The sequence below is a fragment of the Lissotriton helveticus genome, chromosome 7, assembly GCF_964261635.1.
Source record: "Lissotriton helveticus chromosome 7, aLisHel1.1, whole genome shotgun sequence".
Classification (NCBI taxonomy): Eukaryota; Metazoa; Chordata; class Amphibia; order Caudata; family Salamandridae; genus Lissotriton; species Lissotriton helveticus.
In genome coordinates, this window is record NC_136068.1 from 127,655,515 (window position 1) to 127,670,052 (window position 14,538).

The window sequence follows — 14,538 nt, forward strand, 5'->3', positions numbered from 1 at the left end:
GGCTTTCGAAGACAGGGCCCGGCAGTCGGGGCAGGTCTTGTCGTCGTGGTCGAAGCCGAGACAGAGTAGACACCGACGGTGAGGATCCGTGACCGACATCGTGCGGTCGCAATCCTCGCAGTGCTTAAATCCAGGCATCCCTATGGCACCGATCGGAGTCGCTCGACTTCGAAAAGATGATCAAAATGATCCAAAAAGTTAGTCAAAAAGTGACCAAAAGTACTGCTTTTTCCAGATCTGCGCTTGCTGGCGGGGAAAAAAGAAGAACTGACGTCAGCACGCAGAGGCGGCGTCTAAGTACTCCGACGACGTCATCACGGCGCCCATGACGCCGACGACGGACGCGGAGCCGCAGACGACGCCTACCGACGCGCAAGGGTACTGCTACGCAAAAATTTCCGGATCCAGTCTGACTCCTGGGGATATTCTAAGGTAAGGAATCTATCACTAACGTGTCTCTTTCAGATAAGGCAATACTGGTCTTGGGTTGCCTATGTTCCTGTTTGGAGAGGACCTGGCTTTGCAGTCTGGGCTCGACTGTTCCTATTCGAGCAGGGTCAATACTGATTTGCATATTGCTGAGTCTAATGTGAGGTGGTAAGGTGGGCAAAAGAATGCTACCCGAGCGATTGCCAGTGGTTAGAATTATTAATAGCATCCTCCCAACACATTTTGTGTGTTTGTTGACTCCTCTCATCATGCCTGTATTACACTGTCCTGATGGTAAATCTTTATCTGATTCTAATGGTGGCAAGGGTCAGTGGAGTACTCGTTCTGCTACTTCCTTTCTGCTTGCAGCAAACTTATTTCAGGGCTTTTAGTTCTGGGAAAAAGGCACTTTTCGGAATACATTTCTAGGTTTTTATTTTAGCCACACAAATATTCCACATCTTTTACAGATTATTCATGTGATGTGATCATCCACAGGGAAATTGGTGTAAAATTTTTTTTTCAGGGGAAGAAATACATTTATTATGAGAACGGCTTACAAAAGCTCTGTCATGATCCAGATGTCAGTGCACTTCAGAACTCAGTACTGACTCACTCTCAAGATAAAGTTAAAAAAAAAACAGCTACACTGTCCCCAGGCTTTATGCTATTTGTGTTTGCAATTTGTATTAGACTGGAACAAAAGAGTATCCAGGATAGCATTACTTTTCAGCCAGGTGTCATCTCCTGTGCATGGGATGGTGCAGATCCAACCCACAGGATGAAAGTGTCTGCGCATCATCATGAAAACTGATCCTGGTCTAGGGTGCTAAAATCGAACTGCCCTAAAAAGTCCAATGTATGTGTGAAGATGACCCTAGGCGGGTAATCATATGTGGTTTCTAGACCTCATGTCACAAGCTGCAAAAGGGACAAAATTATATACATTGCCCCACCCCATACAGAAAAAAACTCAAGTACAGGCTAATAATTAAATCCAATTTATTTATTATAAAATATTTTCTTAAACAAGGTCTTGAAAAATGCAACCTCTAGCTAGGATTGCACTAATGAACGTGTGCTGAAGTCCATTCATCCTCCCCACATATCACTCCAAGGCAGCGATACAGTGCAAAGAGCGTTGTTTTTTCCCCACGAGATTGTCTGCTGTAGAGACTGCATCAGTCTCTCAAGAGGCTCCAAAGAGGACATTGTATTTCTCATCTCCAAAGTGCGCACTCGTGCGGGTACATATGTGTTGGTGTGTACAAAAAAACAGATGAGATGTCCTCTACTGAATTTTTTCAGGAAGCTTCTTGCTTCACCAGAAAGTGCATGTCTAGAGAAGGACATTTTCTCTACATTGAGCATTCATATAGTTGTGTTCCTTTCCAGGGAGCATGACCACATGGGTTCTCCTGTCCGAAGATGCGGATACCATTCCTTCCTTGTAGACAATAGATCTAAAGATTAATACTCTGCACCTGAGAATTCCTGCATAGCAGGCCTCTCCAGTGAGCTAATCTAGAGACAGGCCATCTTCAAAGGAAGTTATTGAGGTAGAACTTTATTCTTCTACAGACACCATCAAGAAAGGTGTCTTCTCTTGTTCAAAAAATGTCCTTGTGGGATCGTGCCTTTCCAAAAGAAGCACCAACATTTCTCCTGGCAGAAGAGCAAGTACATCAAGCGGTCTCCCCAACAATAAGAAGGTTCACGGTTGTTCTTAATTTCAATCAAATGCTCTGCAATCCTTTGTCCGACCAAGCGTATGTTTGAGTGGCAGATTCTCTAAATGCAATGGCGCTTTCACCAGACAGCCACTGGAAAGTGTTTCCATTTCCAGTTGTTCAAATACTTCTGCATTCATCATATTTGATTCCTGATCTCAAAATGATCCTCTCCCTTCTTGAAAGACAACTTCCAATGCCTTTCTTGTCAGGGGAAAAATCTTGTCTCCGGTGCCTCTTCCTCGGTCAACGCAACACTTTGGGCATTTTGGAGTGTTCTAAGAAAGACATAAAATCAATGTTACTAGGAATGCAGAAATGCTGAACAGTTTCACAGTAACAGACACACACGTTCCACAAACATTCATGCAAACGATCAAACTAAAATAGCAACACATTTGTCTCTACAAGTTGAAGGTGCTCACATCCTGTTCCTAGTAAGCACAGGTGAACAATGTCCATCTATTTTAAACCACACTTACAGTAAAGCAATGAGGATGCGTATAGCTCTATCTTCAACTTTAATAGCTTCATATCAGCAGGCACCACGTGTACACTATCAGCAGCTGATACACCTGAGGTACAAGATAAGCTGACAAAAGCTAGTCTGTCATGAAGATACACAACCTTATTGAAAATGGGAACAAGCATTTGCAATGCAATGATCTCGGCATTATTAAAGGTAGAGCTATTGGCATTGCTCATGACTTTTTTTTTTTAAATCATAAATAAATGGCATTGTCATTTACATTGCCAATAGCTTAATCGTTAAATAAATGGCATTGTCATTTACATTGCCAATAGCTTAATCGTTAAATAAATGGCATTGTCATTTACAATGCCAATAGCTTAATCGCTCGCAAATGCATGACCTATTGCATTTACACCCACACAGAGCCACCCGCACAAAGCCACCCATACACACACATACAGAGCCACCCACACAGTCATTCACATAGAGCCCCTACACAGAGCCCCCCTCACACAGACAGAGCCACCCACACATAGAGCCACCTACAAAAAAAGCTATCCACACAGAGCCACACACACAGAGCTACACACACACAGAGCCTCCCCCCACACACAGAGCCCCCCCCCCACACACACAGAGCCCCCCCCCACACACACACAGAGCCCCACACACACACAGCCCCCCCCCCACACACACACACAGAGTCCCCACACACACACACACCCACACACACAGAGCCCCCCCCACCCACACACACAGACGGTACACACACAAAGCCCCCCCCACACACACACAGAACCCCCCACACACAGAGCCCCCACACACACACACAGAGCCCCCACACACACAGAGCCCCCACACACACAGAGCCACACACACACCCAGAGCCACATACACACAGAGACACACAGAGCCACACACACACACAGGAGAGCAAGCACAGCGAGGGGGCAGGAGAGCAAGCACAGCGAGGGGGCAGGAGAGCAAGCACAGCCAGGGGCAGGAGAACAAGCACAACGAGGGGGCAGGAGAACCAGGGGGCAGGGGAGCAAGCATAGCCAGGGGGCAGGGGAGCAAGCACTGCCAGGGGAGCAAGCACAGCCAGGGGGCAGGGGAGCAAGCACAGCCAGGGGAGCAAGCACAGCCAGGGGAGCACGCACAGCCAGGGGAGCACGCACAGCCAGGGGGCAGGGGAGCAAGCACAGCCAGGGGGCAGGGGAGCAAGCACAGTCAGGGGGCAGAGAAGCAAGCACAGCCAGCGGGCAGGGGAGCAAGCACGGGCAGGGGAGCAAGCACAGCCAGGGGAGCAAGCACATAACAGATGCTGTTAACAGCTCATTTAACAGTACTCCGTTTATCGACCTCAGAAGAAAGGAACAGTGAGCTGCCTTTTATTGAGACCTCTACATTACAGCGGTGAGGTCATGGTACAAACCATCTTGCCAGAGTGACAACCACTTTAATGGCTGAAAGGGTCAAAACCTGTTGGTGCTCTCTCTCTCCTTGTGCCATGTATATACTTGTAAGGTTCACCTGCAGCAATGTGTTCAGTTTTCTAGCAGACACCCTTCTTCTCCTTTATATTCTACTCCCAGGGTCCAGGTACATGATTTTTCCTCGTCATTTGTCTAGTGGGCATATAGTGCTTAGAAGCGATGGGGAGCTGCTCGAGCAGTGTTTAGGAAGAGCCTGACCCGGTGGTCTTGGAAGCTTGGCCTCAGGGCAGGCTTCTGCGTGCCAGGGTGACGGGATCTCGGGGCCAGTTATCCCTCCCCCTACAGATGCCACTCAACCCATCCACCCCCCATCAGAGGCTCCATCCCTCCTCACCTGAAGCAAGCAGAGAAACAGAGTAACGAAAACGGCGGGCACAATCACCGGATCACAAGCAGGGAAACAGAGGCACGAAAATGGCGGGCACAATCACCGGATCACAAGCATAGGCAAGAGATTAAGAGTTGGACTTAATGGTGAGCGGGGCACTGGTAAACATGAAGATGAAAGAAGAAGATAGGAAGAAAGAATTAAACAAATAAGGATGTTGTCATGGCACAAAGATAAAGAGGAACTCAGTGAAAGAAGACACGCCTGGACAATAATTGATTCTTAGAAGCAACCTCGCCCACAGAAATTTTTAACATTATTAAGATAATTTTGCAAAAATAATCTACTTCACCTACGAGTTGGCGTAGGTCAAACCTTACAATATATCCCTAAATGACAACAGACACCACAGGATACCAAGTGCAGACTATGTCAAAGACATGAGGAAAGCCCAACACATATCTGTCCCAAATGATTAACTGAAAACAAGATCTTACTGAAAAGACTTTTTAATTTACATGACATCAGAACTGGTCGACACGCCTTGCTCTTTCGCACGAAAGAGCAGACTCCTCAAATAATAGCAGCTTTTATTTCAAAAAATCTTAAAGCGGATCAGTTATTGACAGCAAAGGGACGGATGAATATTATGTAATCTATCAACTATTTAAAAGCGATGGCTGCCCTTTTAGATGTACCCTGGTTTTAATTCTATTACAAAAGCACTTTAAATGACCGTACATGATTATATCAGTTGACCATTTTTAAACAGGTGAAATAGGAGGGGCACTGTTATTTAATTACTTTTTTAGTCTCAAGGTGATTTTGCACCAACCCGCTTGCACTTTAAAATAGACAAAGGCAGGAAAACGAATGGCCTTTAAACAAACTGATAGTTATTACATTGGAGCTGATCGTAATGAATATTGCAACACGCAAGTATATGCTTTTTATAATTTTTAGTCATGGTATTTTTAACTGATCAATGTTCAAAATGTATTCTAAAGCTAGAAAGAAGTTGCTTACATTTAATGAATTTGTAAAAAATGTTTCATTGGTCTAGCTGTGTAAAATATTATGGTTTTAATTAACTGAAATAAACAACTTTGAGGTAGACAAGCAGCTGAGCTGTAACTGAGTGAAATTCTCTGATAGAATGAGATATATGATACACAAGAATGGGAAACTGGTGCAAAGGGGAAGATTTTAAGATGAAAGAAAACTCAAAAAGAAGGATAAGAGAGAAAGAGTGGCAAATGTAAGATAAAAACTGTCAATAGAGGCAAGAGATTACATGAAAAAGAAAAATGGAAAAGATGGACATAACGCTAGGGAATAGGTGAAGGCCAGATAAAGACAATTGTTGAGAGGAGAACATTTGTAGAAGTGAGAGGGTTAGGGGAGGGTTGGATGGATGGATGGATGGAAGTTCAGCAGGAGACTGTAAAGAAATGAAAATAGTAACGCCCTAAGAAGGGAACTGGTATACGTAGATCTGAGTTTGTGGTATGCAAAGGCAACATTATTGATCATAGTGGCCGGTGAAGCTCCTGTGGCCACTGAAGCTCCTATGGCCACATGTATTTGCTATGGAGCCCAATTGAGTCAACTCTGTAGCTTGGGCTCTATCGCGCCCTCATTCCATCCTGATATCATGTATGTAAACCTAATTTCTCCCCTCTACATGCAGTACCTTCCCAATTTCAACTAAAATGTTCCCGCCTTTTAACTTCCAAACTCTCGATACTCATCTCTCTTTCATTCGCATCGCTCTTAGATTTACTGGCTCCTCATGTCTTACTGCCCGTCACCAGCAATCACCTCGCCCTCCAAATATTGCCACTCCCTACACGGTCATATTTCGGGCACAGATATTTCTCACATGTACAATCACCCGTTTCGCTCTTACTTCTCCTGTGTAGACTCCACTTTATTTGCTCCAAATCCCCTATGCCAAGTTTTACTTTTGCAGGATAACTCCGTCCTTTCTGACTCTTCTGGTCCCCAAATCTTCCCTCCCATACTACTCTTCGTTCTGAGCCCCCTCCTGCTGGCCAACCTACACCATCTTTTCAATGTATACAACCTCCTAAAACACCCCTCCACAGACTTCCATAAGGTGACACTCCTTGCAAACCGGAAACACCCTTGCAAAAATATTTATTCCCATTTCACTTTAATGGGATCACTCGCTTGAACATCTAGCCTCACCCTCATTCGAAAGCCGGCTTAGTGACAGATACTCCAGTTTCTTCAGCTCACAGCCTCACATCTCTCACCTTTACCTATCATTTCTCCACTTCTCGATCCGCTGCTTCCATGTTTTCTCCTTGCTCTCAGCTCCCCAACCAGCGCTCAAGTTACTGAGATTATCCTTCTATTTCCCACATACCCTTCTAAATTCGCGCTCTCACACAACCACAAACGTGTGATTTCCCCACCTTTCCCACATGCGCAACAGCACTTATGGCTTCTCCTCTCTTCTGCCGCACTCTTAAACCTCGAACCTTTAGTTTTTGAGCAATCGTTAAAACCCCTGCTTACCTCTTGCCCAGAGCGCGAGGGGCTCGGGCTCCCCCCGGGCACAGCCCGGTGCAGTCTTCGTGAACCTGTAGATGCTCAACACCATGGAAACTGAAGACGGACAGCGCAGAAAAACAGTATGCCCGAAAATGGAAAAGGGACTATGCCATCAGCACAACGCAGTTGTGGCTTCCTCCTCATCATGGAGCTAGAGAAAGGACTGTAACTGGGCGAGTTTTAGAAATGTGTAAGGTAAGGACAGATTCAAACTAGAGTGCTAACTCTACTCTCAGACTACGTCCCCATTCAGGACGCTTTGCTGTTCGGCAAAACCGCGATCGACTCATTCATTAAACCGAGCAATGGACTCCCGAACGTGCACTCCTCCAAAAATATCTAAAAGTAAAATATAGAACCCTGCCAAGTTATCCAAGTCCACACACATGATGTTTATTCCAATGTAAAACAGGATTACAAGTCCCATAAGTAAAAGGAAACAAGCTGGTGGCAGCAGCTGCAGATAAGCCCCGTCCTTTTCAGACTGAGGGGGCGTGTTTTTTAGGTTTGAGTAACGGATGACGTCACAGATAGGAAGAACCTAAAAAACACGCCCAAAATCCGAAAAAGACGGGGCTTAAAGGGAGTGACGCCCTTCTCCTCCAATGGCTGGCCAGCATTTACGAGGCCAGCCAATGGAGAAGAGGGGCGGGTTCAAGCCCCCTAACTAAGAAACATAAAATCTCGGAGCTCCGCCCACACTGCTACACAGTGCGACGCAGTCCTCGACCTAAAAACTGGGAAGTAGGGGCTTGGATCTGCACAGTTAGAACTAGTACTAGTAGTTTTACATGCAAGCTTGGCAGATCAAAGAAAGAACGCATGCAACCCAGCTGGAAGAGGAGTTCGCTGTTCTAGGGGTTATTGCACACCGGAGGGATCAGAGAAACCATCTCAGATCTTCCATGATAGCATTTATGCAGAGTATAAGCTGGTCAACAACCAAAAGACTTTTGTGATGGTAGAGCTGAGGAATGAGACAAGACAAATACAGAAGGGCGGACAAGACCACTTGTAGCCATTCATGGTAGCAGGAGCCCAGTACTTTACAGGGTGGCAAAACCTGTATATCAGAATGTGAATGTAGGAAGTACTTGGGAGTAGTTATCCTTATGTATGAAAGCAGAACTGTAAACCACGGAAGGGTGAGAGCTAGTAAAAAAAACAGCATTTTAGACATAGGCCTTCATGTTGGAAAAGTTGCAGTCTTCAGATCCTATACCTGGCACAGAAGGGTTAGCCAACAGTGAGGTTTGAAGGGCTTTTAAAGAACACATGGTGCTATATGGCCACTTCAAGGTAGTGGGTGTATGCTCTCCGAACGTGGTTTAGGGAGAATTGGTCTGCAAGGAAAAAGCAGTACAAGAGACGCAAAAATAGTCAGCGAGAGGAAAGTTTATACAAGAAATAAATGAGGAATTATGAAATTCAGAGCCAAATCAACGTGACAATTAACAAGCAACAATTTTAAGTGCAACCACTGTGCAATGGAATGCAATAGGGTATAACAAGGTATCCGTTTTACAGACTGTCCTTCCCTGCAATACTGATCCTATAAATATTGTGTGCCAAAGAGAGGGTTCTGAGGATCATATCCCATCTCCAAGCTGTAGGTAATACTAACTTTCTGAGGAACAATCACCAGCCCCAGGTCAATGACCTGCAGCTGGCTTTATGGACTACTGATAACTAATCAGAGGTTGGGCTTTGCCCTGTTCATCAAATATATTGCTTCTAATACAAATGAAGAGGGCTGCTGTGTAGTTGGCATTCACTGCTGCACAATATGAAAGGGCACAGGGTTTTGTGCTGTAATTGAGATGTGTTAATGTCTAATGAAAAAGTTACTTAACTCTAGTAACAGTACTTCTGGTGGATGCACAACCTCTCCACAGATAACTCAGCTTATGAATACTCCTTCCAGGCCTAGGCTGCTCCAGAAACAGTTTTCCCCACCAATGACTTTCCAAAACCACCAGGTGGCGCCTCGCAGCTCAAGCTACGAATCCCTCTCTGGACATGGTATGAGCAGAGTATATTTGCCACCAATGCACACACATCAGTTCCTGTTTTTTTGCACCACATTGAGGCGGGCGGACAGGAGCTGAGAGCCACAACAGTGACAACTACAGCACATTAACATGATCGAGTACTTTGGGATATTATCGATCATGGAACTAGCTCATCTGGGAGGTGAGAATGCAGTGAGGAATCTTCAGAAAGATTGTGTCCACCAGAAACATCATTACTAGATTTAAGTATAATAACTTCTTATAGATACATTTCCCTGCAGATTCCTCTCAATACTAATGAGCCCCAATTTATTATCACTCTGGGAGGTGGGATGGAGTAGTGCCAGTCAACCAAAGAAAACATGCAAGGCAACTCTGACAAGGTACCCATCGCTGAGAGCCTGAAATGTAAGACAATAATTCTTCGCAAGGATGACAACGTAGCAGCCCTGCAGATGGCAGCAACTGGGACGCCTCAGAAAGGAGTAGTAAAGTAGCCATTGCCCTGGTGGAATGAGCATGAATGCCCTCTGAAGGGTCTTTTATATCCAGGTCTTAGAAGTATACAAAGTATGCCCAAACGCAAATTAGTGTGTTTGGTTCAACCATGCTCTTTTTGGTTAGTTTCGGTTTTCATTTGACGCATTTGTACAGTTAGAACTTTCTCATCTAGTAAACGTTATGGACTAAATAAAACGTTCCCTTCAAATGATTTCATATGCCCGTCCCCTCCATACTTACCTTCCATGCAGGTCTGCTCACCCCGCCTTCCTTACCATGAAAGTTTGGTGGGGGGTCACAATTTGTAAACATTTTGCTCAAGGGTGGCTTAGAACAAAAACACTTGAAGTCCTCGACACCACGGCTGAAGGGATTCACGGAGGGAACCCCCATTAGAGGTGCAGCTCCACTTGTGGTCTTGCAGCAAGAGGCGACTGAGGGTATCTACTCTCACAATGAGGGAGCCTGCAAGATGGGCTGCTACTGGCAAGACTTCCAATCGCTGCACCAATGTCCATTGACACATCACCTTCCATCATAGGGTCCATGACCCAACACCACCTATTTGTCAATATAATTGGACAGTAGTTGTGTTGTTTGACAGAATCTGGAGATGCCCCATGAGATAGGATGGAGGAAGGCCTTTAGGACAAGATGGACCGCCTGAAGCTCAAGCGCATGCATGTATGCAGGGGCCTCCCAGACATGTCTCTTCTGCCTTGTCCCTCCGATAAGCATCCTAGCCCAGCGAGAAGGCATCTGTGACCATTGTAGCCTGACCCAGTGGATGGCTGAATCAACAACCCTCAGAAAGCGAATGGGGTCCATCCACCAAGGCAGATTTTGATGCACCGACTGGTTGATCTGCAACTTAGCACAGAGATTTTCTTGGTGTTAAAGACACTACCGCCTCAGACACCTGTGAAGGACTCTTTTTCGCCACATTGTGTGGTCTTGATTGCATTAACCAACCAATCTAACCTCTCTAATGCACTCTTAGACCGAATTCCCAGTATTAACAGCGCTTCAGAAGGTCATGTTCTATTGGCTAAAAGGTTCTGGATGGTATCGAAGGTCACTAGGACAACGGAGCGTCTAGGATATGAGCCACTGTTCTGGTTTATGTCAGAAGCGTGTATGTCAGAACAAAAAGCATCACGTAATTTTGGATGATATCCAATTGGTTATATCATTACAGGTGTGAAGTTATACAGTTAACGGCGAAAGAAATCTAAAGAGAGGTCATCCTACCTAATTCTGATCAGAACCGATTTCTTACTGGAGCTTTAGTTTGGAGTATTTTCTATTGGTCAGAAAAGGAAATGTTAAAATGTTCAAGCATATGCATCTGTTTCTTGATTTGCATTTGATTACATCAAACTTTGATAAGAGCTGGACCAATTGCAAGTGTGTAGGTGTTCTTATCAGACTGGGAGAATGGCCAGAATCCTCTTGATAAACCCCTGCCTTCTGTAGCAAGGCTCCGCTGCTGCTAGAAGTATGGTTTGGATGCTGATAGGAATGATGATGAAGGGAGATGGAGAAAGTGTGCATTTTTCAATGGCACATTTTTTCTCTGGCTCAAGTGGAGGATCTTGAGGTTAGGACCCAGGAGAATGAATCTTTAATGAGAGTGTTTAAACCATTCTGCTAAAGGACCCGGAATGACAAATCTTAAGAGGATTTACCCATGTGCCTACAATTTCCAAAGTATGAGGTCTGATTGTGTGTTGGTGATAACTGCTTGGCTTGTTCTGAGTTGTTAATTGTTACTAATCTAATCACGAATATCTCATTATGAATTATGGTAGAGACCATTTAGTATAGGGTTTTAGTTTCTAGATATAAATCCAATTATTAACAGGTTTTTTCTTTTTATTTAATGACAAATGTGTCATCATTTCTGCTTTTTGTCTCATTCCATTGTTGGCTTGGACAAGTTCTTTTATGAAGATACACTAGATGTTCGTACAAATAATAACCAGATATCCTTTCCAGACAGTGATTAAAACAAAACAATAGTGTTGTTTGTCAAATTCTTGAGTATAGTGTTCAAGGTTTCTCATCTATAAAACTGCGGGTCCCTTTACAGGTATAATGTCTAAGTTAAAAATAATAAGCTATAAATATTAATTTCAGGATACTCACATTTCGTTTACTTTCATCATGACCAAAATATACAACAATGAATTAACCCAACAACCACCTGTATCAGCCATTAAGTATTATGCACACCCTATCAGTATCCTCTTCTCCTGGATACCACTGCTATGCAGAAAATACAATTTCACAAACATACTGGTGCACCCGAAAAGACTGAAGTCAAATCAAGTTGTCCACTACTCCATTTCTTCTTTATTGTATAATCCAGAAAGCTTAAATATTCTCATTGTTCAAATTTAAATTGTCACAGCCAACACGTTTCGTTCACCACCATGAACGCCTTCAGGGCATTCCAATGCAAACACCAATCACTAATTGGTGATCCTGCACACACAATATTATGGTCTTCTATTCTGCATATTCCACGGAGTAGGACATTAATTCAAAATTCAAACTGTAAATCTTCTACTCAGATCCTGATACTCTGTATTAGCCCCAGCTCATTAAGGACACTTGAATCCATGTCCGAATGGGAGCTCCATGGGTGAAGGACACTTAGCTAAAAAGCTTTTATGTGTGGAGCTTTTTTTGGGTGCACCACACGCTTGTGAAAAAATATCAATGACTTATTTTCTTGAGTAAAGAAACTTGGCTCGATTGTGCTTTGTCCTCACTAGGGTAATTTGAGGTGAAAGTCACGAAAAACATTTGGGCCCTGGGGAGAAGCTCACAATAAGGCCTTGACCTTTTCCTTTGCCACGTGGATGACACATTTCCTCATGGACCCCAATGCCTGGATGGTGTTGCCACCATCTTCGAAATCGGTGCTGAAGAAGGGGCATATTGAAAGGGGGCGGCGGCGGTACCCTAATTGGTTTGGACTTCCTCATACAAGAGTCGCAGACCATGGTGTCATGTTCTAAACCCAAATACCACATTCTTTCCCCATAGGTTCCTAGAGGACCTCTTCTTGCAGAACCACCTGCAAGGCTTAAAAACATGAGGCCTTTTGACGTAGTTGGTGTTGAAAGTGGGGCAAATTGTAGACAAGAGAGAGAGAGAGCTCTTGATCGTGTCTATGAGGCACAAACAATACTCTGATGATGTCACATCTGGAGGGGGATGCAGAACTGAGGTCATGTGGCACCACTTAGCGGCTGTGGAGAGCCACCCCTGAGGAAAATATTTTCCAGACGAGTCTAAAGACGGGAAGGCCTACTCCTAAGGAGAGGAATCTATGAGAAGATATATCTCTCAGACATTACCCAATGGTGGAGTTAGGATGTTTTAGGCAATCCTTCACCCTGATTGAAATAGACCCTTGGCATTAGCACCATCTACTGCCTCTGATCATCAGTTACTGTGTGCTGAGTTGCCAAATCAATCACTCAATCAATCAGGGGAATTGTAAGCGCGCTACTCACTCATGGGGGTCTCAAGGCGCTAGGGGAGGAGGTCAACAGTTCCGTTCAGCCAAAGAGCCAGGTCTTGAGAGTCTTCCTGAAGGTGTTCAGGGAGGGGGCGCGTCTTATTCGATCAGGAGCTCGTTCCAGGGCTTGGTCGAGATGTAGGAGAAGGATCTTCCCCCTGCTTTGGCTCTGTGGATGGGTGGGTTTTCGGCGAGGACGAGGTTGGCTGATCGGATGTTTCTTTTGGGTACATGGAGAATGATTTGGTCGGTGAGGTATTGGGGTCCGTGTTGTGTAGGCATTTGTAGGCGTGGTGAGAATCTTGAAGGTGACTCTTCCCAACGGGGAGCCAGTGGAACTTCCGTAGGTGTTGGCTGATGTGCTTGTGTCGAGGAATGCCGAGGACGAGTCTGGCGGCAGTGTTCAGTATCGTCTGGAGTTTGCGGAGTAGAGACTTGTTTAAGCCGGCGTAGAGGGCATCTCCGTAGTCCAGCCTGCTGGTGATGAGTGCGTGGGTGACTGTCTTCCTTGACTCGGGGGTTGGGGGGTAATCAGGATCCATTTGAAAATCTTACGGAGGATGCTGAGGGTGTTGAAGCAGCTGGAGGCGACGGCGTTGACCTGTCGGTTCATCGAGAGGGAGGAGTCTAGTACTATGCTGAGTTTTCTGGCATGGTCCGTGGGGGTCGGTGGGCTGCCGAGGGCGGTGGGCAACCAGGTGTTGTCCCATGCTGATGGGGTGGTTCCGAGGACTAGGACTTCTGTCTTCTCAGTGTTGAGCTTTAGGTAGCTGTTGGTCATCCAGGCTGCGACGCCCTGCATTCCTTCTTGGAAGTTGTCTGGTGGCGGCGGGGTCCTTGGTGAGGGAGAGGATGAGCCGAGTATCGTCGGCGTAGGATATAATGCTGAGGCCGTGTTGTTGGACGATAGTGGCGAGGGGGGCCATGTAGCTGTTGAAGAGGGTTGGGCTCCTGTGGGACTCCGAAGTTAATTTCCGTGGGTTTGGAGAGTAAGGGCGGCAGTCTGATCCTTTAGCTTCTGCCGATGAGGAATGACCAGATCCAGTTGAGGGCGGTTCCTTGTATGCCGGCGTTGTGTAGTCTGGCTACGAGTGTGCGATGGGAGACTGTGTCGAATGCTGAAGATAGGTCGAGAAGAATCAGGGCTTTGGTGTGGCCTTGGTCGAGGAGGATGCGGATGTCATTTGTGGCGGCGAGTAGGGCGGTCTCGGAGCTGTGGTTGCTTTGGAATCCGGATTAAGACGGGTCGAGGACGGCGTTGTCTTCGATGAACCTTGTCAGTTCTGAGTTGACGGTTTTCTCAGCGACTTTCGCCGCAAAGGGGAGGAGAGAGATGGGCAGTGGGACTTACTGCAGCATTATTATATATTATAATATCTATTTGATGAGGATCCATCAAAAAAAGGCTGCACAGTACTTCATGAGTAACAGGAAATTTAGGAAACACTTTTTAAAGGC

General features: G+C 45.4%; 1 protein-coding gene across 2 annotated transcripts in view; it reads right to left on the reverse strand.

The window, feature by feature from the left end:
* Positions 1 to 1,414: 1,414 nt before the first annotated feature.
* The window catches only part of RTEL1 (regulator of telomere elongation helicase 1), a 246,674-nt gene continuing 233,550 nt past the window's right edge, over positions 1,415 to 14,538 (reverse strand). For both annotated transcript variants that reach the window (XM_078651687.1, XM_078651688.1), the window contains exon 37: positions 1,415 to 2,437. In XM_078651687.1, the coding sequence (XP_078507813.1) occupies positions 2,406 to 2,437 (32 nt within the window). In that variant the 3' untranslated portion in view covers positions 1,415 to 2,405. The remainder of the gene's footprint in view (positions 2,438 to 14,538) is intronic.